This window comes from Bos taurus, chromosome 24, assembly GCF_002263795.3.
Source record: "Bos taurus isolate L1 Dominette 01449 registration number 42190680 breed Hereford chromosome 24, ARS-UCD2.0, whole genome shotgun sequence".
Classification (NCBI taxonomy): domain Eukaryota; kingdom Metazoa; phylum Chordata; class Mammalia; order Artiodactyla; family Bovidae; genus Bos; species Bos taurus.
This window is the reverse complement of record NC_037351.1, coordinates 43,500,335-43,528,282: the sequence shown is the minus strand read 5'-3', so window position 1 is coordinate 43,528,282 and position 27,948 is coordinate 43,500,335. Positions and strand designations below refer to the sequence as shown.

General features: G+C 39.0%; 1 protein-coding gene across 5 annotated transcripts; it reads right to left on the bottom strand.

Annotated features, from left to right (window-relative positions):
- Positions 1-2,862: 2,862 nt before the first annotated feature.
- On the bottom strand, positions 2,863-27,912 carry RNMT (RNA guanine-7 methyltransferase). Of its 5 annotated transcripts, none has more exons than XM_059880800.1 (12): positions 27,850-27,882; positions 25,779-26,822; positions 21,951-22,408; positions 19,705-19,840; positions 16,786-16,911; positions 13,379-13,494; positions 12,144-12,325; positions 11,500-11,664; positions 8,506-8,623; positions 7,394-7,495; positions 6,272-6,305; positions 2,863-3,191 (listed from the first exon to the last, which is right to left on the bottom strand). In XM_059880800.1, the coding sequence occupies exons 3-12, from the start codon at positions 22,365-22,367 to the stop codon at positions 3,154-3,156; spliced, it is 1,434 nt and encodes a 477-aa protein (XP_059736783.1). In that variant the 5' UTR covers positions 22,368-22,408; positions 25,779-26,822; positions 27,850-27,882; the 3' UTR covers positions 2,863-3,153.
- Positions 27,913-27,948: the final 36 nt, after the last annotated feature.

Sequence of the window (27,948 nt, the reverse complement as noted above, 5' to 3'; positions counted from 1 at the left end):
GTAGCAGCCACTGTATCAACTACCTTCAAAGAATCAGGAATAATGTTGCCAGAGGGCGGCAAACAAAGAAGCTTCCTATCAGATGTGCAGCATTTGATGTCGACCAGGGAGGTAGTGATTATACACCCATGCTTCCTGTTTGACTAAAGGGACAGTAGGTATCACAGGCATTATGGTATAACTGTGATTACAGGGCCACGTTCCCCGGGTCTGGCCTCAGGCAGAGGTAGACAACACAAAGTCAGTTCATAAAAGTCATGCTCAGTAGCTTGAATATTTACACTGGCAGTTCTTCCCCGTACAAAGATTTGCACAGGAAGCCAAATTCTCATTAGAAGGATACTTGAAGACTTACCAAACAACACAATGACAATGAGCTAAGACAGGCTGAATCAGTTCCCAAAAGAGCTAAAGGGAGTGCAGAGCTGGACAGCCAACAACGCTCCTGCGGTCTCTCCTGTGCTGACCCGTATCACACCCTGCCTCCAAGCCCATCTCACTTGTACCTCTTTGCTCTGATGCTCTAGAAATACCATTAACATGAACGTAGACAGCAATCATACTTCTCAGAATTCCAAGTTTGGGGAGGGGTGAGTAGGAAACCCTGCACTGATAATCTAGCTCTCAAGAGTCATCACAGCCTCTAATCAATTCTTCTCTCCCTGGATGCACATTTCTCTGGGGAATTACACTGGAGTGGAGGCCTGGTGGCCTCAGGGCATGGTTGCCACCTGGTAGGCTGCTGCAGCCGCAGGTCAGGACACTCCCCTTTTGGTGCAGTGGGAAATGGCCAGTTTCTCCCCCTTCACACTGGCCATGTGGTGCCCTTGCTTTACTAGATTCCAGGCCCAAAGAATTCCATTTGATTGCTCTTAGTTACACACAACCAGCCAGGTTCCCAGTCCATTCTTCCCAACTTCTTTCCACAGAGGCTGTATCTGATCCTCATTTCTACTTCCATTCTCAGAGGACAAACCTAATAGCAGGTCTGAAAGTACCCTTCAGTCACTCCCATGAGCGCCTGACATCACTGGCCTGATAATGAAAAGCCCCCTCTCCTAACAGTTTCCTCATGTCTTGGATGGAAAATCACCAAATATTTAGACTGCAAATGTGTGTAGGAAGTCCCATCAGCTTTTACCCTGGTGATGGGAGTTCTTCTTCAGTCACTGCCCACCACTAGCTGCAGCAGGAGATGTCAGGGAGGAAGAGCAGGGAAGGCAATGTCATAAACGCGCAAAGTGCAATGGCCAGGTCGCCACACCTTCCGGGGAGGCTCCGAGCACCTCCGAGCACACACCAGCTCGCTCAGACTCTAGAGCCCACCCAGCTCTCTCTGCTCCTTTTTATCCTTCTTTTCCACTTGGCTTTGCCACCACAAATTATTCCACCCAAATTTTCCATGGAATGGAGAGAGCAGGAGGCAGCTAAAAATATGTCTTATTACTTGCTTGGAATACACTGAGATCACTACATGAGGACAATGATAACAGAGAAGCTTTTCATTCTATACCAAACTATCACAGTACTTTCTGGCACTTTCCCCCAGAACTGACGTAATACTAAAGAGCTCACAAGCCCACCTCCCAGCACCGTCACCAAACCTCAGCTGGCCAATGGCAGCCACCAGTCAGAAGTGCTGTTATTTATTTCCTCCAATAACTTACGGTGGACCACCACATTTTTGTAAACTGGTAACAGCTGGAGATGGACAGATTGTGGAAAGAACAGAAATGAGGTAACCTGTGTTACCTAATAGCTGAAATGTCTGCTATTCTAACACGATGAACAACCAACACATGTAAACAAACTAAGAGACAACAGTTTTTTAACAAGTACTCTGGATAATCACAGAAGGAAATGTCTTTTAAAACCATGCATGAAAGAAATGATTTTTAAAAGAGTATGTATAAATTCTCTGCTTTGCTTTTTAAATTTTTTGCTATATATCAAAACTGGTAAGTTTTCTAAGTGGTGATAAATCAAGGACAACAGTTCACTTTGGTGTCAGTTTCGCAAGAGTCATGCAAGAAGCCAGGGCTGACAACTCTTAAGGGTTCTGAAATGGCAAATGCAAACTTCAAGTGGGGATGAGACACCAGATCCTATTGCGCCAAGCATAATGCTATGATGGAGGAACACGTACTGGTTCTTTCTGGGCCAAAGAGGGGAACGGATCAACAGCACACCGCGCCGTGGCCCAGACCTCCATCAGAAGGATCCCTCAAGCCTCTCTGTCAGCTCCCTTCACAACCACACACTGCCCACTGGCCCAGCCCCACGCCTCCATCCCAGAAGATCCTTGCCCCTGCCCCCCATCCCCCACCTTATATAAATCTGAGGGAAATGTCCAAACAGGTTCACATGGGAGATGGCCACTAAATCTTGAGAAAAATACCCACAGCATTCTGGTTCAGTAAAGAAATGAATTACATCCTTGATAACTAGAAACATTAACTGCTATCATCGGGAACTCCTATGAGAAAGACCCCCAAATGCAAAACAATTTTATGCTGGAATCTGAAATGTTTTGTCCAGTTCTAGAACTCAATCATGTTAGCAAATGAACTAGTTGCTATCTAAAATGAAATTTAAATAACTGGCTAGAATGCTAAGTTAAAAGTTAATTAACTTTTATCACCATGTAAATTTTAGTTTTAAACTTATATTGAACACTGACATTCAGTTGTACAGAGAGCAATTATTTTAACCCTGAAAAACACTTAACAAAACTTCGGAAATGAGCACACATCCCTGTGAATTAGTACACTCCCACCAATTCTACAACTGCAATACGTTTAATACTGTAAATAAACACTGGACGAAGCAGAGCACTGGTGAAAGAACTCAGGCTTTAACACGTCATTTCATAATTTTTATGAGCTACCAGAGTGGAGGCAAATGGAATTCTTAGAACATTACTTAAAAATAGATTTTTAAAGACAAAGGTCCCATCTCATTCTTATATACACACACAAAGTTCATCTGTCACAGACAGCAAAAGTTCCATTTATACACTGACGTTTCCAGCAGCATCCAGCCCGCTGAGAATAGTTACATTTAACAAGGGCGTCAGATCTCAGGAAGGTGGACCGTTCAAATCTGTATAAGACAGAACACAGTTGCTCTGGTGCCACTGCACGTGTGACGTGCTCACTGCTGCTTCTCAAATGCAAAAACCAAGTAAATACCTAAAAAGAAAACAAATAAAATTAGAGGTTGGTTTCTTATATCCTCAGGGCAACAGTCTTGGTCTTATTCATAATTTGGTGAAAATTCTCAAGCAGCTTTTGAAAGAAAAGTTCCATTATTTATTTCTAAGAGTTCTTCAATAATTGTGAGTCATACTTAGGTAGATATGGGATCGTATCTATTTACTTGAAAACAAATATCCACCTACTGTAATACTCTGACATCATAGCCATGGAGCAATCCAACTCAACAGCTCTAAAATCTCTACTGACAGGTTGAGGGGAAAAAAGCATAGAAGCAAAGAAAATGAAAACTGGAAACTTTATGATTTAATTATTTTAACTGGAATAACTACACTACTGTGAGTGCAGGGTACTCTTAAGTTTGCTACTTGTGGGTGGGTGAACCCTAAAAAAAACTGTAAAGGAATACAACGTGCATGTTGAAGTTCATCCAATTATCCAGCTGTAATGCTAAGGGCATGATAAGAAAAGTGGGCCAAGGCTACCTGAGGACTCACAACCCCAGCAGAGACACACCCAGCCTCAAAGGCATGCTCCCTGAAACTGGGCCTCCTGCTCCACGTGTGTTCACTCAAACATCCAAATGCACCCGCAGCTCCTCATCCTGAATCACTGAGGTGCAAATGTATCTTCTTTTGAGATACTGACAGACATTATAGTTATGAAAACAACAGAGATGACAAAGTCTCGATATCACAAGCATGTTCAGGATGTTCACTAGGACATTCAAGCAGCAAGTCAAGATAAGAAGCCATGTGACAAGGAAGCCTTGCCCCTTGGGTCAACTGTGGGACAGGGGACAGACGAAGGATGGTAGATCATGTAAGGGCCTCCCAATCCTCGAGCTCTCTGTCCCTCAATCCAGTCTGCACAGAAGCATGAAGGCAGTCTCCCCAACACCTCTCTGATCATGCTGTTCTTTACTCCTCATCTACTACCTCCCAAGTCTTTTAGGAGTAATGAAAGATGGCTGGCAGCAGAGCAGACAGTCGGGCAGAAAACAGGCAGAGTGATCATCAACACTGTAAATTCCTCTTGAGGGTCAGATAGTGGAGCAACCTAAAGCTCTCATGAGCAAGTACTAAGGCTCAGGACAGTTCGGCATCAGAGCTTGCCCTGCATTCCAAGTACTCTGTCTACAACCAACCCTGCCAAACCCACCCCAAATACTTCTGCACCTACTGCAGGTAACCTGGCTGTCCTGAGCTGCTCTGATGTAGGGTCACTGAAAACTAATGCTAGATTTCAGATCAGCAATGAGTAACCTTCTCTCTTTTCTAACTCAAAAATTCTGGAAGTCTCACTAATTATATATAAAATGCCTTCTGTGCCAGCATTTCAATTAGGATTTAAACAAACAAAACTTGAACCACTTCTGATTTGTCAGCAACACATTTAAAGCATCTTCTAGAGGAGCAGCAAGCTCTGGAAATACAAGCTCATGATTAGACCAATAGGAGTTTAAAATACAGCTTCTCAGACTGTGGCACAACCCACAAAGCCCTCTAGATTATAAAAGTGTTAACTCGTCACAGAGCAGACGGCCCTGACACGATGATCCTGGCTGCCCTGTGGCCACTGATCCTTTCCTATTGCTCTTCTCATCTCTAACCCCCTTCTTCAAGTGTCTGGAGGCATCTAATTCACCTGCACAGTATCACTAATGTCCACATTTAGTATAAAAAAACTGTCCTGATCTGCAGCCAGCACCACCACCATGACCTCTGCCCAAGGTTATCCTGCTGTACCGCCGCCCTTTGGCACTGACAGGACAGCTAAGGCAGCTGTGTATCTGCACTCCAAGGAAGCCAAAGAAATGTGTCGGTTTCTGCACACATTCCCACATTCATCACAGATGACGTCTCTAATATCTTCCAATCCCATTTCTACTAAAGGAAACAATATTCTGAGACAAACAAGCTCAAAGTGTTAGCCCTTGTCTTCCCTTTTCCTCTCTTTCCATTCAGCTAGTCCTAAGACTCCTCCTCCTTTCACGTGGGCTTCTGTGAGGCGAAGGCTACGAGTGTGAAGCACCTGGGTTAGCTCTCTGACCTTAGCCAAGCTATCTGCCTGATTTCTTATCTGTGAAAAAGAGGCATGATTAACAGTAGTCTGCTCATGAAGCTGTGAGGACAGAATGAGGCATAACACATGAAAGCTTCCAACAGCGACCAGGCCCAGGCTAAACATTCCATAACACCATCTGTTATTATTTTCCAATTTCTCTAGTTTTCACTGAGTGCTCCTTCATCTGTTTTCCCCATTACAGGAACTTCAACGTGTAGAACAATTTGCCTAGAAGTCACTTATTTATGTTTCTTCCACTGCAAGGCAGAGAGGTAGTATTTATTTTTTGTATCCCCCAAAGCCCTTTCATAAATCTTTATGTAACTCAATATTCAAAGTGTTCATCTCTGAACACCTCTGATTTTCTCTTCAATATAATCAACAAATATTTAAGCGAAGAATGGGAACTACCTTGTAAGTCCTCAGGGTGACCATATGGGGCACCACCATCACCCTGGCAGGGAGGCTCTGGGACCTTGAGAACTGGCCAGGCCTCTGACTGCTCAGCCAGACACGCATGCCTCACTTCAGAACGCCTCCACATCATGGCCGTTCCCAACCACACATCCTCCAAGACATCCTGCTCAGTGCTGCCTAACTGAACATTTTAGCATTTACTAAACCTTCACTGTTAACATCAGAGAGGCCACAACCAAGTGAAACACAAGGAAGTGGTCCATAATCCAAAATTCCCAACAGAAATGTGAGGTAAAGATGTAAAATACAGATGGCTTTGTAGTAACGAGCAGACAAGGGAAATATTTAAGAACGCTCAAAGTTTACGTTAAGGAACACCCTGCATATGCTTTCTTTTGGCACTGAACAGCCTTGTAAGACAAGGGGAACTAGACATTTATAGGAATTTTGTGTGAACACAATCATCCCCTCACAATCTGTGTCAGAAGAATTTCTAAAGTCTTCCAATTTTAACAATCAGTTTGAAGCAATCTTTGCAAATGTCAGTAAATCTACACTGACAATATACTCACTTGTAGCTTCCCATTCTGATTTACTTAAGGTCCCCTAAAATTAAAAAAAATAAGAAAGAAAATTTCAGATTGAATATAGAAGCACACGTATACTTTTCTTTTTTTTTATTTTTATTTATTTATTTATTTTTTAAATTTTATTTTATTTTTAAACTTTACAATATTGTATTAGTTTTGGTGCTCCAAAACCCTAACTTCACTATAAATATACATACAATTCACTGTTAATATTACCGTGATCTGAATATAAAATAAATCAATGAGATTAACTTTTAATGCCATCTTCTCATCACTTTTGTGCTCCTGCCAATTCTCTAAACCACTGATTCTCAATCAAAGGGTGAATCTGCATAAAAGTGTATTCATTTGTAACTGGAAAAAGTACTGAGCTTACATTTTTAACTTGGCAGAAAAAAGGCCTATCTTGAAACATCAAATAATACTGCAGGAGGGAATAAGACTTTTGTGTTTTTACAAAGGAAATCACAAAATATCTATCATACAAAGGAACTAAACTGCATTTAGTAACATACTTGCTATTTTGCAAAGACACTAAGTAATAAGATACAGTGACAAGCCTGATAACTAAGGAAATAAGAAGTGATAAATGTTGAAGAAGTGATAAATAAACATCAATACTATAAGATGTCAGCAAAAATGTGTTACACAAATATCTATAAGTTCTATTGATAACAAAGTCACAGCTACAACTAGTAATACCACTATGGTTGTGGAGCATTCATAATTAAGGAAAATGTGAACTTCCACACAGAAGTCTGTGAAGATGTCATCTTCCCTCATCTAAGTTCATAAGCCCCTGAATTATATCTACGGAACACTGCTAGTCAGTAGTGTCCAGGCTAAGATACAATGATACAGCAAGAAAACTCTCAAGCCAGGCCAAGGACATTCCTCCCATCCTACTTTCTCAAATACAGCACTACATTTCTCAGCATTAAAGTGCATTTTATTCTGTATTCTACAATTATAAAAAGTCATAACTTAGGAGAAATAGGCTAAAGTGTACCTGATTTATAAGTCAGTGAACCCAAGTATTGTAAACCAGTGAAATAATTTAAGTTTCCATTTTCCTGTAAGACTTGTTAAAGAATGAAACCTTACCAAAGGTAGCTTCACTTGACTGTTCTTCATGTACTTCGCTGCATGTTCATAGTCACCAACCTTCTCAGAGGCAAGTCTGGAATTCTCGTTTGCAGGATATGGCTAAGGAATCAAGGGAAATTCCTAGTTGAGTCGTTACATTGAAATTTACAATTCAGAATGAAATACACTAAATCACTGAAATGAGACAATAATCTTTAAGTATTACTTCAGAAATAAAAACTACACATACTTTTGAAATATTAAAAAAAAGGAGTGAAGGGAATCCTCTCTGAACAAAGAAGCTGCTGTGGTTAACAATGAGCATGGCTGGAGTATCTACAATTACAGAGTGTCACAGAGGGACTGAACAGTGTGCTGAATTGCCGCCAAGACCCCTTGGCAGCAAACACCTGCTGTATCTCCGTGACTCCCGGGCAAAGGTTTTTTCTGCCACAACTCAAACCTGAAGGAAGTTATCAACACAAGAGTTAAACATTCATCTGAATGTTACAGTGACTTAACCGCCACGGAAGTACAAACAGCAACTGGAAATAATACAAATAAAATTCAGTCAAAAGAACCTCGGGAGTTTCAGAAGAGAAGGAAAACATCCAGCCTCCAATACAGATCGTCTCCACAATTACACAGAATATGAAGAAGGGCCTCAAAAAAATGCTGTGTTTTTAAAGATATGGTGACCAAATATCTGATATTCAAATTAATTCAAGCATTATTTTTAATCCATTTTAAGTATTAGGTTGGTGCAAACGTAATTGCAGTTTCAGACCGTGAATTTTAAATCATTGTAACTAGGCTCAAACACATCATTATTAATCAAAAAACCATTCTGGAACCATTAAAATCAACACATTTTTGCCAATGAGAAATAAATTTGCTTATTCCTGTAGTGTAAAAATTCATGCTTCAGATACAGAGCAGCCCCAAATGCCGACAGTCCTGACAGCCCATGTTAAAGCTCTGTCCTAGGTGCTGAACAGTCTAGCATTGGCACCAGTTATCTGTGCAATTTATGTAAATACTGAGTGTGTCCATGGCCTTGAAAGGAATCTCAGAAACAACCAAACAAGTCTGCAACAACTGGGATTTTTACACAATTTCTAAATACTCACCTCCAGGGCCTGCATTCGTTTTAACAGCATTTTATTTTCATTGTTCTTAATCTTTTCCTCATAGAATTCCAGAAATGTTTTTTTGTAGACTAATTTCATATTGTACTTCTTCGCCATTCTGTCCAAAAAAGATTCTTTCATGAAAAGGCTTCCAAAATATTTATAATTCTTTACACAACAGTAACATCTTCTGGGCTTAACTAAAAACCTTACAAATTCACAAGAGGACCATGCAAAATAAGTGAAGGGCAACACCCTAGTGACCTGAAAAAAACATGCAGTTAGATCTCCCTGGGTCACAGGGAACTCCAGTAACCTAACAAACAGGCCAGGAAGTGAAATGAAAATATTCCCTTTCATCTTCTGGATTCCCTGGCAAGACAAACTATTAGTTTTTATCCTACATCTTGAACTGCGTCTTCACAGGTTTTTACAGGTCTCTTTTCCCAAGTTCCAGATGTCATGGTTCTGAAGAAAGTGGCCCAGATCCTTGCTCGATGTCACTCCCCGATGTACACAGCTTGCCAGCAGTGGTGGCAGCTCAGTACTGGCTTTTGTCACATTCACTCCATGTTCCCTAGAAATCTCCACCAGGACGATCCCAGGCCTGCAGGGCTGAATCCCACCAGCCTGTTCTCCTGCCAGTCTTTGCTATTTCAGTAAACCATCTAATTCTCCTTGCCACCCATCCCTGTGCCCAGTGTTCAGCACGCCACTGCATCCTCTCCATTAACCTGCAAAACATACTTGGAACAAGCCCACTTCCAATCCCGACACTGGCCACCAGGCTGCTCTATCACCATCACCATTCAATGTGGCACCACTTCGTTTGCTTGTTTCCCTGCTTTTATTCTTACCCTCCCTCAACCAATATTCCAAATGCAGTCAGATGAAGCTTCAAAAGTGCACAGGTCACGTCCTTTTAAAACCCTCGTTGGCTCCCCAGCACACTTAAGGCAAAACTGGCCAACTAGACACCCTTTAGATATTGACTTAGATGTCACTTTCTCCCAGGTGGCTTCCTCAAGTCCTAATTACATTAGGTCTCCCTTTGCTCTGTGTAATATCTTTCCCAGTGCAACTGCCGAAGCAGATTACTGCGCATCTGTAGACAACAAAAGGGAACCTGAGGACGATTTCAGGCAACAGATAAAAGATGAGAGGAGGAACAGGACAAACCCTGAAAGGGGACCCTTGATGTGACAGATGAGGGGACAGAGCGAAGGGAACATCGGAGGGCCACTCAGCTTTGCAGGTAAGAGCCGAGTGGATGGCAGGAGTCCCTGCCACTTGCATCAGGCCCCTTGGGAAGATAACACAGGTCAATATAAAGCCTCTTCTATTCCAGGCAGTTCATTTTCTATCAAAAAATACCCAAAATAAGCCTTTACGAGGGAAACTGAGCTTTACATCTACAAATATCATAATTACAAAGAACAGAGACTCAATCTGACCGATTTGAATAGGTCTGCATATGAAAGCTAATTAAAAAGACAGCAAAGGTGGCTTGGATCCCTATGCATTTTCAGATTGTCTCTCCGAACAAATACCTATCTCGATAAACAATTTATAAAAATTTGAAAATTAAAGTGACAATTTATTACTTGATATGTTTATCATCATTAGCAATACAAGCAGAAAAGATTGCTGATGTGTGCTTAGCCATTAAAAAAAAAAAAACTTTTCGTTTCATTCTTTATCTTTTGGGGTATACTCAAATCACCGTCAACCAAAAGCACCAAGCTAACATAACAAACATATAAAATAACATACTAAAAACATTTAATTTCTTCAAGCATAACATTTACCCAAAGTTTGCTAATTATAAGGAAAATCTGATATAAATTTTTTAACTTTCAGATTTATAAATTGTGTATAGTATTTTCCATGTTTAATCACATGCTACTTCATTTTCTTATTTTCTTTATTTTTATTTTATATAAAAGTTTTATACACTGTAGAACTCCTGAAAATCCTACATCCATAAATTTACAAGCTGACTGAGACACAATTCAAATAAATAATCACCATCTAAAAATAAGTAAAAAAATAAAGCTCAACTTTTTCCTCAGTTAATGAAGGCTTTGTTTTAAAAAGAAGAAAAAATAAAAAGAAGGAAATATACTTTGGTCAGCTGTGACATGGCCCACATTTGACTGGACTCTTCCACACTTCCTCTCAGGGAAACCCCCAAGACCAAGGTATCTCATTAGGCCTTGGAGCCCTACCTGATAAAGCTTGAAACCTCAGCTTTCCCTGAGGTTATGGTTTGCCAGGACTCCTAAGAATTCAGGTTCATGAATACATTCCTGAATCAGGATTTTACTATCACCACTGCCATGAGTCACAATTTCATAAGCTATAGTGAAATATAAAACAACTTTTAATATACCTATTCCCGTCAAAAGGAGGATCCCTACTTTGGGAGGACTAATTTTAGTTACCCAAGTACCAGCAGTTACTTAAAAACAAATCTTTGCTATTTCTAGTTGTCAGTTATTTCATGCCACAAGTTGTAGGCAACAGGCTCCCTTTTCTTGCTTACAGGATAAAATAGTTTCAGGAATAAAAGAAACTAAATGAGTAAGGCTGTAAGTGACCTATGGCACCAACCGTTGAATCTTAGTTTTGTCATTATTCAGGCTATACTTCTTAAGATCCCACTTAAAATAAGAGACCAATAGAAATACTGATTTTCCCCCCTTTACCTTCATTCTTATGCAAAAAGACAATGTGCTATGTGCTAAGTCTCTTCAGTCGTGTCTGACTCTTTGTGACTCTGTGGACTGTAGTCTGCCAGGCTCCTCTGTCCATGGGATTCTCCAAGCAAGAACACTGGAGTGGGTTACCATGCCCTCCTCCACGGTATCTTCCTGACCCAGCGATCAAACCCTCATCTTTAATGTCTCCTGCACTGGCAGGTGAGTTCTTTACCACTAGACCCATCTGGGAAGCCCCCAAAAGAGAATTGTAACAGATTAATGACATTCTTACTCATTTAACAATGGAAAGTAGACCAAGAATTCAGGGACATCCACAACACCTTCCAAGTTGAAGTCATATTTGCAGCCAAATAAAGGATAATCTCCTTTCTTCTGAAATTTCACAGTATATATTTCATTTCCAAATGATTCTGTTTCTGAAGCTTCAAGGCGTCTTCTGTAAGTTACACGCCCCCCCCAAAAAAATCAAATCTATTATTAGGTCAAATTTATTTTGATCAGATTTAATATGGGGGGGAACACACATGATGCAATTGATAGCTGTGAAGTGGGTCTGGGCCTCTTTTAAGAAGCAATATGCTAAAATATCATTAACAATCTCACTAACAAAATTATGCTAGAAATAGGCTTCATTATCATGACAGCTGGTTAAGTGTCATCTGATCTGGAGTTTATCTAGCAATACCACCTCTGGCTTTTTGGCTCAATGCAACATCAGTCCCCAACTAACACACAAAGATGTTTTAAAGGTTCATCTGTAAGTCTGACTTTTTAACTTAAAGCCAGATTATCTATACAAACACATTATCAAAGCACTCAGCCCTTCTATAAACTCTATTTCTGATAAACATCTGCTGCTCTAAGATAAGCTTAATTTTCAATATTTTATAAACCACAATATATGAAAGTACTTACATCAATTCAAAGCTATTGGGGGTGGTACCAATAAAATAGCCTCCAGGGCTCAGTCTCTCACACGCATTTCTGAGCATGACGTCAGCTTGCTCATAGGACTCGAATGAGTAATGGCAGACAAACTGACAACTGCAGATGTCAAAGCACATTTCTCGGTCACGAAACTTATCAGTCAGGAGTTCCTGAAACAAATTATAATGGGTCAAGATTTTGAATTGGCTGCAACATAATTAGTGAATTTCTAATATTAGGATCCTTAAAATAAAAGTTGACATGCCCTCCAACCAACCTATCCTCTATCATTATGCATCTTAAGGATCATAATAAAAATGTTCTTTCTGGTTCAATATAATTTGATTCCCACTTTCATAGTAATATTAAAAACTAGAGATTCTGGAATCATACTAAAAATACATCAAACAAACATTTGACATTTAAAGGAACTGATTCTTTAATTGGCTTTACTGGAAAAAAAAGTAAAATGATGTTGACCTATATACTTGGGTTTATGAAAAACACAAAGCCAGCCTTTGAGACATTTTTTATTTTTTAGGCTGTGCTATGCAGCTAACAGGCTCTTAATTCCCCAATCAGGGATTGAACCTGGGCTACAGCAGTGAAAGTGCCAAATACTAATCACCAGACTGCCAGAGAGTCCCTGGGAAATTTTGAAAAATGCAAAATGTTTTTTAAAGGTTTCTAACTTTCTAGCAGTATACTACCACTCCTTTCCACCTTCACAACTGCAAACAAAACGTGTAGTTAAAGGTATCTATAATAATTTAACGAGCTAACAAGTCAGAAAAGAGAGATAAAGGTTAAGGGGGAGATTTTCAGCATTTCAAATGCCTCTATAGTCTTGAACTTCAGCTGTCAAAGAGATTCGGAAACAGGTGTCACCAGACTGTGATATGTTGGGAAGCCGGTCAAAGAAATTACAAAGTAAACAAAACCTAAGTGCAGATCTATTCCAAAATAATAGAAAAAAGTGTCCAAACAGAAAAGCAACAAACGATTTCCAAAGTAAAAGTATTAAAAGCTAAAAATTACCAGAAGTATTTGGTGGGTCATTTAAGGAAATGTATCATTAATGGAATTTCTAGCTGAAATTAAAAATGCCATATCTTAAGATTTTTAATGTTTCAAAGCACATTTTTTTAAAATGAGCTGATTTTTAAAACAAATCACTTATTCAAACTAAAAATATAAAGACATACTTCTAAAAAAACACATACCTTTGAACAATCAGCAGTTATAAACTCAGCACTGAAAATATACTCATTATCACGACAACGGTTTTTCATGTCCTCATACCGCTGCTGACACTGTCTGACAGAAACATCAGCGATATCTGGAGGGGGAAAGGGCATCAGTGATGTCAAGAGAGGCCCACATTACATCAGAAACACAAAAATGGCACAATCTAGATTTCATCTCAACTGTTAAACTCTAGCAAGGAATCTAGCCTTAGAAAAGCAAAAAGGTTCTATTTCCTTCAAAACAAGGGAGAATAAAGTCTTCTGTACCAAGGCAAATGACCCATATTTTTCAGAATGAATTAAACACTTTCTCAATAAGTACTGACAACAGAGAAATTCTATCATGATTTTTAAATGCTTATTCAAAGTTTAAAGCAGAAAGTTTAGATTCCAATTTGAATTATAAAACCTAACTCTGTACACTCAGCTTTTATATTTTCTTAATAAAATGTTATTTGTTTTTTCCCAGTGTTGAGACTTGCACTGCAGGTACAGAAGCACCAGTGGATGTTGTTGTCCAGTCCCTCAGTCGTGTCTGACTTTTTGTGACCCCATGGACTGCAGCACACCAGGCTTCCCTGTCCATCACCAACTCCTGGAGTTTATTCAAACTCACGTCCATCAAGTTGATGATGCCACCCAACCATCTCATCCTCTGTCGCCCCCTTCTCCTCTTGCCCTCAATCTTTCCCAGCATCAGGGTCTTTCCAATGAGTCAGTTCTTTGCATCAGGTGGCCAAAGTGTTGGAGCTTCAGCTTCAGCATCAGTCCTTCCAATGAATATTCAGGGTTGATTTCCTTTAGGATTCACTGGTTTGATCTCCTTGCAGTCTAAGGACTTGCCTGGTGGCTCAGTGGTAAAGAATCTGGCGGCAATGCAGGAGACCCAGATTCAATCCCTGGGTCAGGAAGATCCCCTGGAGAAGAGAAGAGCTACCCACTCCCATATTCTTGTCTGGAGAATTCCATGAACAGAGGGGCCTGATGGGCTACAATCCATGGAGTTGCAGAGTCAGACATGACTGAGTGACTAACACAAAGAAATAACAGTTGATACTGTGTCATGAATATCAGGTAGGAGCACCAATGATACTGGTAATTCTTGATATATTTTTCACGGCTATAAACCAGCTCAGAAAGAAAAAAAGGGGAAGGAGGGAAGCCAATTTCATTTAGCAATGTCCTTGATAAAGCAGTAAACATTAATTTTATAAAATCTTCAAAACATTTCTGTTATATAAGGAAGTCTATCTGAATAGGACTGGTGTGACTGTCTGTGAGCTGTACTGGCCAATTTTTTATACAAAAATTGTTTTCACTTGAAGAACAACAGACAGACAAACTGGTTATTCAGACCTGGTAATCTGGCAGACCTTTTCTTCAAAATGAAAAAGGTGAAAACTACAGATGGTATCTGTTACCAATGATAAACCTGAGCTTTCAAGTGAAAACTACAACTCCGAAAAAACTGTTTCTATCACGATGGGCTGGGCATTGTCCCAATACTAAAGACTTTTCTGATTATGGTGATATTAAACCAATGTGATTTCTTGATGCCAACATTTAGAAGATTTGCATAATTTTAGTGAACAAAATCTCACAGGGCAAAGTGCAAGAGAGATTTAATGGAGTTTCACATCAAATAATTCCATTTCACTGCTCATCAAGTAACATATCACAACATACTGATGCAGAAACAGGGGTGCAAATTCAGCTGTCTTTTATTATTACAGACTTAAGAATCTGCAAAAATACTTTTAAAATGCTAGTCTTCTCACTAAATTTTACTTGTAATAAATTAAAGCTATTTTTAAAATTGTCAGTTTTAATTTCCATAATCAATAGATGTAACTACATACACAAAAGCTTCCCGGGGTCCTTAATCATTTTTAAGAGTGTACTGACCCCATGAATTGCAGCACACCAACTCCTGGAGTTCACTCAAACTTACGTCCATCGAGTCAGTGATGCCATCCAGCCTCTCATCCTCTGTCGTCCCCTTCTCCTGCCCTCAATCCCTCCCAGCATCAGAGTCTTTTCCAATGAGTCAACTCTTTGCATCAGGTGGCCAAAGTATTGGAGTTTCAGCTTTAGCATCAGTCCTTCCAAAGAACATCCAGGACTGATCTCCTTTAGAATGGACTGGTTGGATCTCCTTGCAGTCCAAGGGACTCTTCTCAAGAGTCTTCTCTAACACCACAGTTCAAAAGCATCAATTCTTCAGTGCTCAGCTTTCTGCACAGTCCAACTTGCACATCCATACATGACCACTGGAAAAACCATAGCCTTGACTAGACAGACCTTTGTTGGCTAAGTAATGTCTCTGCTTTTGAATATGCTATCTAGGTTGGTCATAACTTTCCTTCCAAGGAGTAACCATCTCTTAATTTCATGGCTGCACTTACCATCTGCAGTGATTTTGGAGCCCCAAAAAATAAAGTCTGCCACTGTTTCCACTGTTTCCCCATCTATTTGCCATGAAGAGATGGGACCAGATGCCATGATCTTCGTTTTATGAATGTTGAGCTTTAAGCCAACTTTTTCACTCTCCTCTTTTACTTTCATCAAGAGGCTTTTTAGTTCCTCTTCACTTTCTGACATAAGGGTGCTGTCATCTGCATAGAGTCGGACACGACTGAGCGACTGAACTGAACTGAACTGAACTGAGGTCATAAACCAGAAACTGTGAGAAGTGCCGATTTAGGCAACATGACTCCACAGGCAGTGCTGTGCGCTTCCATGACTCCTCAGACAGGAAGGAACATGTTGTCTGCCTGCCCCTCTTCTGGGTTAAGAATGACTGGGAGGTTCAGGTGCTTGATTAATCCAGTTAAGTTCCTTTCAACTTTTCTCCTAATAGCTTCAGCATCTTTTAATGACTGCAACTAGAGCCATTATTTCATCAAGGGTGGAAAAATTTATTCATTGTGATTTTTCAATACCATTTGGTTATGCTGAAATATGGTTCATATAGGGTTAGAAAAGATAAATACCCTCTACCTTTGTTTATACATTACAAAGTAATGAGTAAGTTTCCTTGCTCCCTCCAAGTCTGAACAATGAGATTTTTCCCTTATTTCATGTGTTTCAATCCACTATAATTACTGTTTTTTTTAATTCGTGAAGCTGTCTTTTATCTGTGACCAGTGAAAGCCTTTCCAAGTTTGTGCTTCAAACATGGAGTCTGACATGACTTCAATCATTTGTGGTCTTAACACCATCAGTGAATTCTCAATCCTCATTTAAAAAACACCTGTCTCATGAGCAGCTCCCAGACATCTTGTGGTACAGTATTTCAGTATTATGCCCATAATATATCTTTCTTATTTCCATTTACCTGGCTGACCACAAAGCATTCCTTCCCATGTCATTATCTCTCTTACCAGTACAAACTAGCTTGTCAATTCTTCCTTTTTTCCACTTGAGCAAATCTCCACCTTTACCACATCCTAGGTCCAAAACAGTGATATTACGTTTCTTTTTCTGTCTCACCTTTTCTAAAAATTCCCCTAAAAGAGAAAAATAAGTTATAATAAATGCTCTTCTCCATTTTTACTAAAGCATAAACTGTTATCCTTAATAATCTAGTAACTTCTGCATGATGTGTAATATAAACATATTCATTTATGTAATTAATTCATAACTTTTGGGAAATATTTCAAATTTGACTAAGAGTTAATTAACTTGACTCTTCTTCAGCATTAAAAAAGAAAGAGTATGTCTCTGGTATTTCAGAAACTAAGACAGGTTTTTGAAGGTTATTTTCAGAATTTGATTCAACATTATATAGCAAACATTTTCTCTTATTTGATTAAACAGAAGTTTAACAGTATAGAAAAGCTGCACGATCTTGGCAGGTCAATAGCAAACATTTTAAATTCTAATTAATACAAGAATACTCAACACTTGTTCCTGATAAGAGAAAAATTAATTCATAATTTGTTGTAGTTCTCTTTCCAAAGCTAAGTGTTTGGCTTTTTATACACTTAATAAGATGAAAATAATTATGGGATCATAAGAGCTTGGTTTTGATAAAAGATTCAAGGCTTACCTCCAAAAGAAACACAAGAACTAGTCAAAAAACTATATAAACCTCTTTACTGTCATCAGAATTCTTAAAACTCTGAAGTACAAATGGAATCTTTTATCTCAATCTACCAAATCACATTAATAATTAATGGATGGTATTAGTAGGCTCCCTACATCAATAGCCAAATGGTTCAAATATCGGTTAAAGGCATATTAATATTCTTAGACAATGAAATATTCAGCAATTCTAACACTGGATAAAATACTGAATCCTAGATCTATTCTACCTTTATCATTCTGAGCTTAATGCTTTTTATTTCCTATGTAATATTTTGACTGCTAGAATATTCAGTATAAATACTTCTGCTTTCACCATTCATAGGATTTTTAACTGATTTCAACAGATGTACAAGTGTTCAATATTTAACTTTCTGCTATAAATCTTTAAAAAACAGTATAATATGCAAAGAGTAAAAAGCAGCATGAGTGATAAAACCTCTTTATTTCCACAAAATAAGATTAATGAGAGGGGAAATCTTCATGAAACATTATTCAAGTTACCTTTATTACATTCAAGCATCACACTCAACTATCACTAGCTATAAACAGCAAGGAAGAGAAAATGAATGGCAAAGAATGGGTGTTGAGAAGACACACACAAAAAAAGACAGCAAAGGAATCTGGCACAGAGCACATCGATTACAGCAAGACAGGAAAGACAGGTGCAGACAGCAAAGCACCCGTTAAGAGAGCTGCTGGAACAGCTGAAGGAGAAACCACCATCAGGAATATGCTGAGAGATATGTTTTTGCCTGATATTTTTGCCTGACATAGTGTTTTTATAATAAAAACTACCTATTTTCCTGTTTATAAAAATAATACAATTAACAATGTGAAAAATACGACTGAACTTAAAAATATTTATTCAATGAATAAATACATGAATAAGTGACTAAGGAAAAATATTCAATGATAAGTCATCTACATTACTAAGGATGATGAAGAAAGGAAGAAAAAAATTGAGAAATTAGCAATAGGGTCCAAAGATTATTTTATGAGTATAGATTTTAAAATGCCATAATAGTAACCCTAAAAAACCCTTTTTTTAAAGTTTATTCATTTATCCTAAATGACAAGTAGCAGAATCAAATAAGCCTTGTTTTTGTAATAAAACATAAATATTAAAAACAAAAGTGAGAAAGAAAAATATTAAAATGTATCTGAAATGAGTCTAGTTCCCATTCCTAACACTTTTCAGGATGGATAATTTATTTTTTAAAATTACTAAAATATTGTCAAAACGATAGAAAGTAGTCATATATGGCACATTACTTTTTTTAGTTTAACTATGAAAGCATTCTCACTTTTTCTGAGGCTGGCTTTTTAAAAAAACAAAACAGAAACCAAAACTAAATAAACTTTTTGTGAAAAACTTCAACATTTACTGGCTTTTATAAATTCTCTAATCTCAGGTAAGTGGCTGACTAATATATTTGATAAAGAAAGCAATAAATATTTTCAGAATTAAATTTCCTCCACTGACTTCCATTTTAAATTCAAAAATGAGTTTTCATAGACAAAAATGATGTTCAAAAAGCTGAATTTCTCCATCAATCCTCAAAGTAAACTTTATTTTTCCCCAGAAGAAAAGAACAAGTTCAATGGACAATCAATACAAATGATGACCTTTACCAACTCATTAAAGGCCCAGAGATAAAAAAAATCATGCCACTGCCCATTTTCTTAACTTAATGGAACCCAAATGTTTCATTCAATAATATAAGATTGCTCCAAAACTACTAGAGTAAAACAGATTATTTAATAGCACTGCTGCTGCTAAGTCGCTTTAGTCGTGTCCGACTCTGTGCGACCCCATGGACGGCAGCCCACCAGGCTCCCCTGTCCCTGGGATTCTCCAGGCAAAAACACTGGACTGGGTTGCCATTTCCTTCTCCAATGCACTAGGTAACCTTAATTCTAAATATAAAAGCACACTGCCTTCTGAAAACCTAAATAACTCCATATTAATATCTATGTAGTCAGCCATTAGTAAATATGAAAATAATTAACCAAAAAACAAAAAAAGAAAATAATTTATCTCAAAGGCCTAATTTCAGTTTTGGCTCCGGTTTTATAAAGCCAAGGTTTGATGATTAAATGAACAGTAACTAAAGACCTAGTCACTTTGTATATGATTAACCACTTAGGGAGAAAAAAAGGAAACATAAGCTGAAATTAAAAATTCAAAACTGTAAATCAAAAAACAAACATACCAATGAGGACACTTTTCATCCAATTATTAAAATTTCTTAGGTAAAAAATTCTGCTTTGGCTACGCTTCTCCAAACCAACTTCCTGGAGTTCATTGTAGTGAGCGGCCACTGCTGAGCTGTGTCCTTCTTCCAAGTTCTGAAAACAGAAGAATGGCACAAAATTAAGAAGCTGAACATGAAATAAACAAGTCTAAAAGAGCATCTGGCCTATATATGGATAAAATACTACTGAGATTGGTATACTTCACGAAGCTGTAGTAGAATCTCAGAAATCCCACTAATTATAATCACATGAAAGATTTTCCCCTGCTCCCTATTTTTAAAAACATCTCCTAAGAAATTTTCATCTATAGAATTTTGGTGTTAATGTGTTAATAAAACCAGTATATTTCCAGAGTTCTGATTTATTCAGTTCAGTAAATGTCAGTAGTGAATGAAGTGCCTACAAGAAAATAAAATGGAAATAATATACTAACTATATTATTATAAAATTATTGTGGGCATTACATGAGCTAATATTCACAAAAAGATGAGAACACAACAGTCTACGTTTGGTGTCAATGATTTCTATTATTTGCTACTAACCTAACTCAAATTTCAATTTGTACTCTCTAAGACCTTAAGCATTCTACAAAAATGCCAGATAAGTAAAGGGCCTCAGATTCCCCCACTTTCTGCTCAACCAAAGTGTTTCACCTGGTATGTAAAATAGGTAAAAGGTTGAAGATTTTCCCTTGAAAAAAGGGTTCCACTGCTAGTAAAAATTTCAAAACTATGTTTACAATACAAGCTTCTCTCTATTAAAAAGGTTTGCAATTCATCAATGACAAACACCTGGCTTATCTGCCACTTTCTTCCTGAGGAGTGATAACAGCATTTTACTCATTCATTGCATAATGCAGACTCCACTTCAGGTCCCATCACAAAATAGTATTCCCAGATGAAAATGATTTGCTATCCCTTGCTTTACAATACTCTTGTTAGATATCAGGCTTCAAGTAACTACCCTCACATAAGAAGCGGAAATAACATAGTTTAAGGAATTACATTAAGAAAGAAATGTAAAAGTGGGTATCATCTAGAAATTTATCATTTTAAGAGATAATCTCAAACACTTCAAACACAAAAAAGAGATAAACACCTAATTAAAAAGGAAAAAAGGTAAATCACTTGAAACTTACACTGATGTCTTTTTAAAAACACTAAGAAAAAAGCAAACTATAAAAACTCCTTTTCAAGTGTTTAGTCAAGATTTCCAAGTAAGATTAAAATTATCTCATTAGCAGAAGTTTTATCTAAATAAAAGAGAAATGAAAATCAAAACTACAATGAGGTATCACCTCACACAGGTCAAAATGGCCATTATCAAAAAGTCTACAAATATAAATGCCTGAGAGGGTGTGGAGAAAAGGGAACCCTGTACACTGCTGGTGGGAATGTAAACTGGTACAACCCCTATGGAGAACAGTATGGAGGTTCCTTTAAAAACTAAAAATAGAACTCGTATATGATCCAGCAATTCCACTCCTGGGCATATATGAGAAGAAAACCAGAATTTGAAAAGATACATGATCTCCATTGTTCACTGCAGCACTCTTTACAATAGTAAAGATGGGGAAGCAACCTAAATGTCTACTGACAAATGAATGGATAAAGAAGATGTACACAATGGAATATTATGCAGCCACAAAAAGACTGAAATAATGCCATCTGCAGTAATGTGGATGGAGCTAGAGATTATTATACTAAGAGAAATCAGAGAAAGACAAACATATAACATCACTTACAGGTGGAATCTAAAAAAATGATACAACTGAACTCATTTACAACACAGACACAAACTCATAGACTTTGAAAACAAACTTATGGTTACCAAAGGGGAAAGGCAGGGGAAAGTGGTAAATTAGGACTTTGGGATTAACATATACACACTACTATATATAAAATAGTCAATCAACAAGGACTTTGCAAGTTCCCTGCTATACAGGGAACTCCACTCAATATTCTGCAATAACCTATATGGGAAAAGTATCTGCAAAAGAATGGATATATGTATAACTAAATCATGCTGTTGTATACCTGAAACTAACACAATATTGCAAATCAACAATACTTCAATATAAAATAAAGTTAAAAAAACAGAACCCTTATTAAAATTATGTTTTTAAAAAAAGGTATTTCATAACTGCTCCACATTTCAATCTGACATATTCCATTATGCATTTTAAAAAATGCATTCAAAATACCTTTTGCTTTTCAGGAACATCTTCAAGTTCTATTTTTCTCCTTTTCTGAGTGCCATCTCCAGCAGGTTCATCTTTTGGAAAACCATCAGTTTCTATTCTTCTTCTCCTTGAAATGCCTTCATCATCACCAGAACCTTTTTCCTCTGGGGCAATTTCAGCATCAAGTTTTCTTTTTTTGGGTGGAGTGTCTTCCCCACAGCTAGAACTTTCCTTTACAAGATCCTCCTCAAACTCCATTTTTCTCTTTTTTGGTGTGTTTACTTGCCCACAAGTAGGAGCCTCTGCAGAAAGACCAGTCTCAGGAAAGGCTGTATTTTCATTAATAATGAATGATGACTCTGTTTCTGAATCTAATGATGTTTTCACTTCTTTATGAAAGATTTTTTCATGTTCTTCTGCTTTTGCAGAATTTTCCATTTTTGATTACTTAAATGATGGTCAAACTTCATGAACTGATACTGAAATGGTAAAAATTTGATATTACTTGTAAACATAATGCTGAGACGTTAAAAGCAATTTAAATCAGAAGTTGGCCATTTAATTTCAGTGATCAAGAATTTTTTAAAACTTATTAGAGAATACTGAAAACAATACTGATACATATTGCACATGAATTTCTAAAAATGCTAATGAAGTACTAATTATAATCCCCATATACTTCCACAATCTAATCCATAAAAGTCACCACTGACATTAAAACTGACAAAAGTCGTCACAGTAAATGAAGTTAGTTCCATTTCTTTCCTGACCCTTACTCTACAGCCTTGGCTCCCAAAATGTGTGCTGGACACTGTAACAAATGCGTATGTGCATAGCAGGGTATTTTAAAGTTTAATGAAAACTTATTGATATCTGACACCTGGAAGATATCACAGATACACCATCAAGTAGAGCTCAGTTTTAACTGAGTAGCTTGCATTATATTTTTCTTTAATTGACAACAGAACCTTGTGAAGCTAAGACTTTGGTGGTACCACAGAAAATAAATGTAAAACAAGAAGTGCAGTTGGTGTCAGATCTCATCTCAAGGCTTGAGAAGTCTAGTACTCAACAGATGTTGTTGTGCATAGTAACATTCCATTACTATGCACTTGTGGCAACTAAGAACTAAAAGACAGAAGAACCAGAGATCAAATTACCAATATCCACTGGATCATGAGAAAAACAAGAGTTCCAGAAAAACATCTATTTCTGCTTTATTGACTATGCCAAAGCCTTTGACTGTGTGGATCACAATAAACTGTGGAAAATTCTGAAAGAGATAGGAATACCAGACCACCTGATCTGCCTCTTGAGAAACCTGTATGCAGGTCAGGAAGCAACAGTTAGAACTGGACATGGAACAACAGACTGGTTCCAAATAGGAAAAGGAGTACGTCAGGGCTGTATATTGTCACCCTGCTTATTTAACTTACATGCAGAGTACATTATGAGAAACGCTGGGCTGGAAGAAGCACAAGCTGGAATCAAGACTGCTGGGAGAAATATCAATAACCTCAGACATGCAGATGACACCACCCTTATGGCAGAAAGTGAAGAGGAACTAAAGTCTCTTGATGAAAGTGAAAGTGGAGAGTGAAAAAGTTGGCTTAAAGCTCAACATCCAGAAAACTAAGATCATGGCATCTGGTCCCATCACTTCATGGCAAATAGATGGGGCAACAGTGGAAACAGTGGCAGACTTTATTTGGGGGGGCTCCAAAATCACTGCAGATGGTGACTGCAGTCATGAAATTAAAAGACGCTTACTCCCTGGAAGGAAAGTTATGACCAACCTAGATAGCATATTCAAAAGCAGAGACATTACTTTGCCAACAAAGGTCTGTCTAGTCAAGGCTATGGTTTTTCCAGTGGTCATGTATGGATATGACAGTTGGACTGTGAAGAAGGCTGAGTGTCGAAGAATTGATGCTTTTGAACTGTGGTGTTGGAGAAGACTCTTGAGAGCACCTTGGACTGCAAGGAGAACCAACCTGTCCATTTTAAAGGAGATCAGTCCTGGGTGCTCTTTGGAAGGAATGATGCTAAAGCTGAAACTCCAATACTTTGGCCACCTCATGCGAAGAGTTGACTCGTTGGAAAAGACTCTGATGCTGGGAGGGATTGAGGGCAGGAGGCGACGGGGACGACAGAGGATGAGATGGCTGGATGGCATCACCGACTTGATGGACGTGAGTCTGAGTGATCTCTGGGAGTTGGTGATGGACAGGGAGGCCTGGCATGCTGCAATTCATGGGGTCGCAAAGAGTTGGGACACGACTGAGCGACTGAACTTAAGAACTAGAAACTATTCCTTTCAATCTGTGTATTTATTTTTTAAAATAAAGTTGTTAGGACACACTTAAATTGTTTGGACTAAACCACTTAGGGAAACTGTTAGGTATTTCTTTTGGCCTAGGGACACTGAAAACCAAGAGCAGGAACAGCATGGGACTAGTAAAATCCTTAGTTTGCAACGGATGTCAGAATCAGGTACAGAGTGAAGAAAGTAGAAAGATGTTTCAAGACCCAGCCTGCTACTTAATGACCATTGTTGTTGTTCAGTCACTAAGTCATGTCCAACTCTGTGACCCCATGGACAGGTTTCCCTATCCTTCACCATCTTCCAGAGTTCAAACTCATGTTCATTGAGTAGATGATGCCATCCAACCATCTCATTCTCTGTCATTCCCTTCTCCTCCTGCATCTTTCCCAGCATCAGGGTCTTTTCCAATGAGTGGGCTCTTCACATTAGGTGGTCAAAGTATCAGAGCTTTAGCGTCAGTTCTATTAATGAATATTCAGCGTTGATTTCCTTTAGGATTGACTGGTTTGATCTCCTTGCTGTCCAAGGAACTCTACAGGGTCTTCTGCAGCACCACAGTTCGAAAGCATCAATTCTTCGCCACTCAGCCTTCTTTATGGTCCAGCTCTCACATCTATACATGACTACTGGAAAAACCATAGCTTTGACTAGACGGACCTTTGTCAGCAGAGTGATGTCTCTGCTTTTTAATATTCTGTCTAGGTTTGTTATAGCTTTTCTTCCAAGAAGCAAGTGTCTTTTAATTTCGTAGCTGCAGACACCGTCTGCAATGATTTTGGGGCCCAAGAAAATAAAGTGTGTCACTGTTTCCATTTTTTCCTCATTTGCCATGAAGTGACGGGACCAGATGCCATGATCTTGGTTTTCTTAATGTTGAGTTTTAAGCCAGCTTTTCATTCTCCTCTTTCACCTTCATCAAGAGGCTCTTTAGCTCCTCTTTCCTTTCTGCCATTAGCAGGGTATCATCTGCATATCTGAGGTTGTTGGTATTTCTCCTGGCAATCTTGATTCCAGCTTGTGAGTCATCTAGTCTGGCATTTTGCCTTATGTACACTGCACAGAAGTTAAATTAGGGTGACGATATACAGCCTTGACATACTAATTTTCCAATTTTGAACCAGTCCATTGTTCATATCTGGTTCTAATTGTTGCTTCTTGACCTGCACACAAGTTTCTCGGAAGGCAGGTAAGGTGGCCTGGTATTCCCATCTCTTTAAGAATTTCTCACAGTTTGTTTTGATCCTCACAGTCAAAGGCTTCAGCCTAGTCAATAAAGCAGTAGTAGGTATTTTTCCGGAATTCTCTTGCTTTTTTCTATGATCCAACGGATGCTGGCAATTTCATCTCTGGGTCCTTTGCCTTTTCAATTCAGCTTGTACATCTGGAAGTTCTCGGTTCACATACTGTTGAAGCCTAGCTTGAAGGATTTTGAGTATTACTTTGCTAGCATGTGAGTAGCAACTGAGCAGTACTTTGAACATTCTTTCACATTGCCATTCTTTGGGACTGGAATGAAAACTGACCTTTTTCAGTCCTGTGGCCACTGCTGAGTGTTCCAAATTTGCTGACATACTGAGTGCAACACTTTAACAGCATCAGCTTTTAGGATTTTAAAGAGCTCAGCTGGAATTCCATTACCTCCACTAGCTTTGCCCCTAGTAATGCTTCCCTGAGGCCCACTTGACTTCATGTTCCAGGATGTCTGGCTCTAGGTTAGTAACCATATTATTGTGATTATCTGAGTCATTAAACTTTTTTGTACAGTTCTGTGTATTCTTGCCACTTCTTTTTAATTACGTGCCTCTCCTAGGTCCTTACTGTTTCTGTCCTTTATTGCGCCCATCTTTCCATGAAGTGTTCCCTTGGAATCTCTAATTTCCTTGAAGAGATCTCTAGTCTTTCCTATTCTATTGTCTTCCTCTATTTCTTTGTTCACTTACGAAGGTTTTCTTATCTCTCCTTAGTATTGTTTGGACACTGTATTCAGTTAAGTACATCTTTCCTTTTCTCCTTTGCTTTTCGCTTCTCTTCTTTTTTCAGCTATTTGTAAGGCCTCTGTTTAGTCTCTTTCAAATGTTCTCAGGCTTCAGATGAAATGGGAGGGTAAAAAAATAAATGGACAAGAATTTATTAAGCCACTCAACAAGTTCAGTGAAGTACTACAGAGAAGCTCAATAAGGGACTGTATGAATTAGTCCTCAAGAAGTTGATTCCCCCCCACCCCAGGCTTCTTTTTTTTTTCCGCAGGGAGTGGGGGCTACTCTCTAGTTGTGGTATACCCGCTTCTCATTGCAGTGGCTTCTCTTGTTGTGGAGCATAGGCTTCAGGGTGCCCAGGCTTCAGTAGCTGAGGCACATGGGCTCAGTAGTTATGGTTCCCTGGCTCCAGAGTACAGTCTCAAAAGTTGTGGCACAGGAGCTTAGCCACTTCATGGCATGATGGATATTCCCAGATCAGGGATGGAACTCATGTCTCCTGCGTTGGCAAGCGAATTCTTTACCACTGAGCCACCAGGGAAGGCCAGTCTTCAAGAAGTTTACAACTGATACACGACTTAAAATGTTGGGCTGTATTATTCAAACCAGAGAAGAAAAAGCAAAAGTCGGAAAATTAGTGAGATTCCGCAAATTCAGAACCTGAAAGTTACGAAGTGTTCCAACAGAATAAGAAATAAATTTGTTTAATGGAATGGGTAAAAACAAGAGACTCTAAATCAGGAAGGGTTTCAAGGGCTATTAACTTTCATTGTCCAAGGTTTGAGGTAACAAGATATTAGTAAGTGACAAAACAAGAATTGAATCAAAGAGGAAAAAAATTACCCAGAAACGTAATTTTCTAAATAACTGTTTAAAATGATTATCTAGTAATCATTTTCCTAATAAGGAAATAAAACTGGCTTTAATTTCAAATAAAACGATGTAACTTTTCCCTGGCTATAATTAATTCTCTCTGGAAATGTAGTATCTAAACTCACTATTGAGAATAAAAGTTAATTTATATTTATCTGTGACATTTCCACCAACGAAACGTTCCACAGACAATTCGATCAGAATAAGCGACACAGATTTCCAAACGACCCAACAGATGGATAAGACTGTGAGAGTCCAAGCTGAGTAATGAGTTAGGTCCCGACACAAAAGGTTTGCCTCTCGGGAACCCTCAGGGAAGGACTGAGTCGACAGGTACAAGAAGGCGCATAAACGACCAAACTTGCCTCTCGGTGATCTGCGCAGCAGTCACACCCGAGGTTCAGGTGTGAGCCCTCCACCGGGCTGAGGGCTGGAGCTCAAGCAGGTGAGCGCTACGCCGGACCCACAGGTGGGCCGATGGTGTCCTCGGACTCGAGGACGCACCGAGCCGCCCCAGCACCGCACGGCTCAGGTTCCGGCCCACCACGCAGGGCAGGCGGCCGGCCGCTCCGGTAGACGGCCGGGCCTGAAGCGGCTCTCGGACCTCTCGAACCCGGGCTGGGTCCAAGCAGAGGGGCGTCAGCAGCCGCCGAAGTGGCACAGCCAGTGGTTGGAATGCCCCTTCCACGCCGGCGGCCACCGCTACACACAAAGACGTAGCCCAGCGCCGCGACCCCACACTTACCTACCAGCCATCCGCGACTCTGTTTGCGGAAGCGGCGCCACGCCACGCGCGCGCTATGACGCCACTTCCGGAGAGCGCGGGTCGCTTGGCCCGGAATCC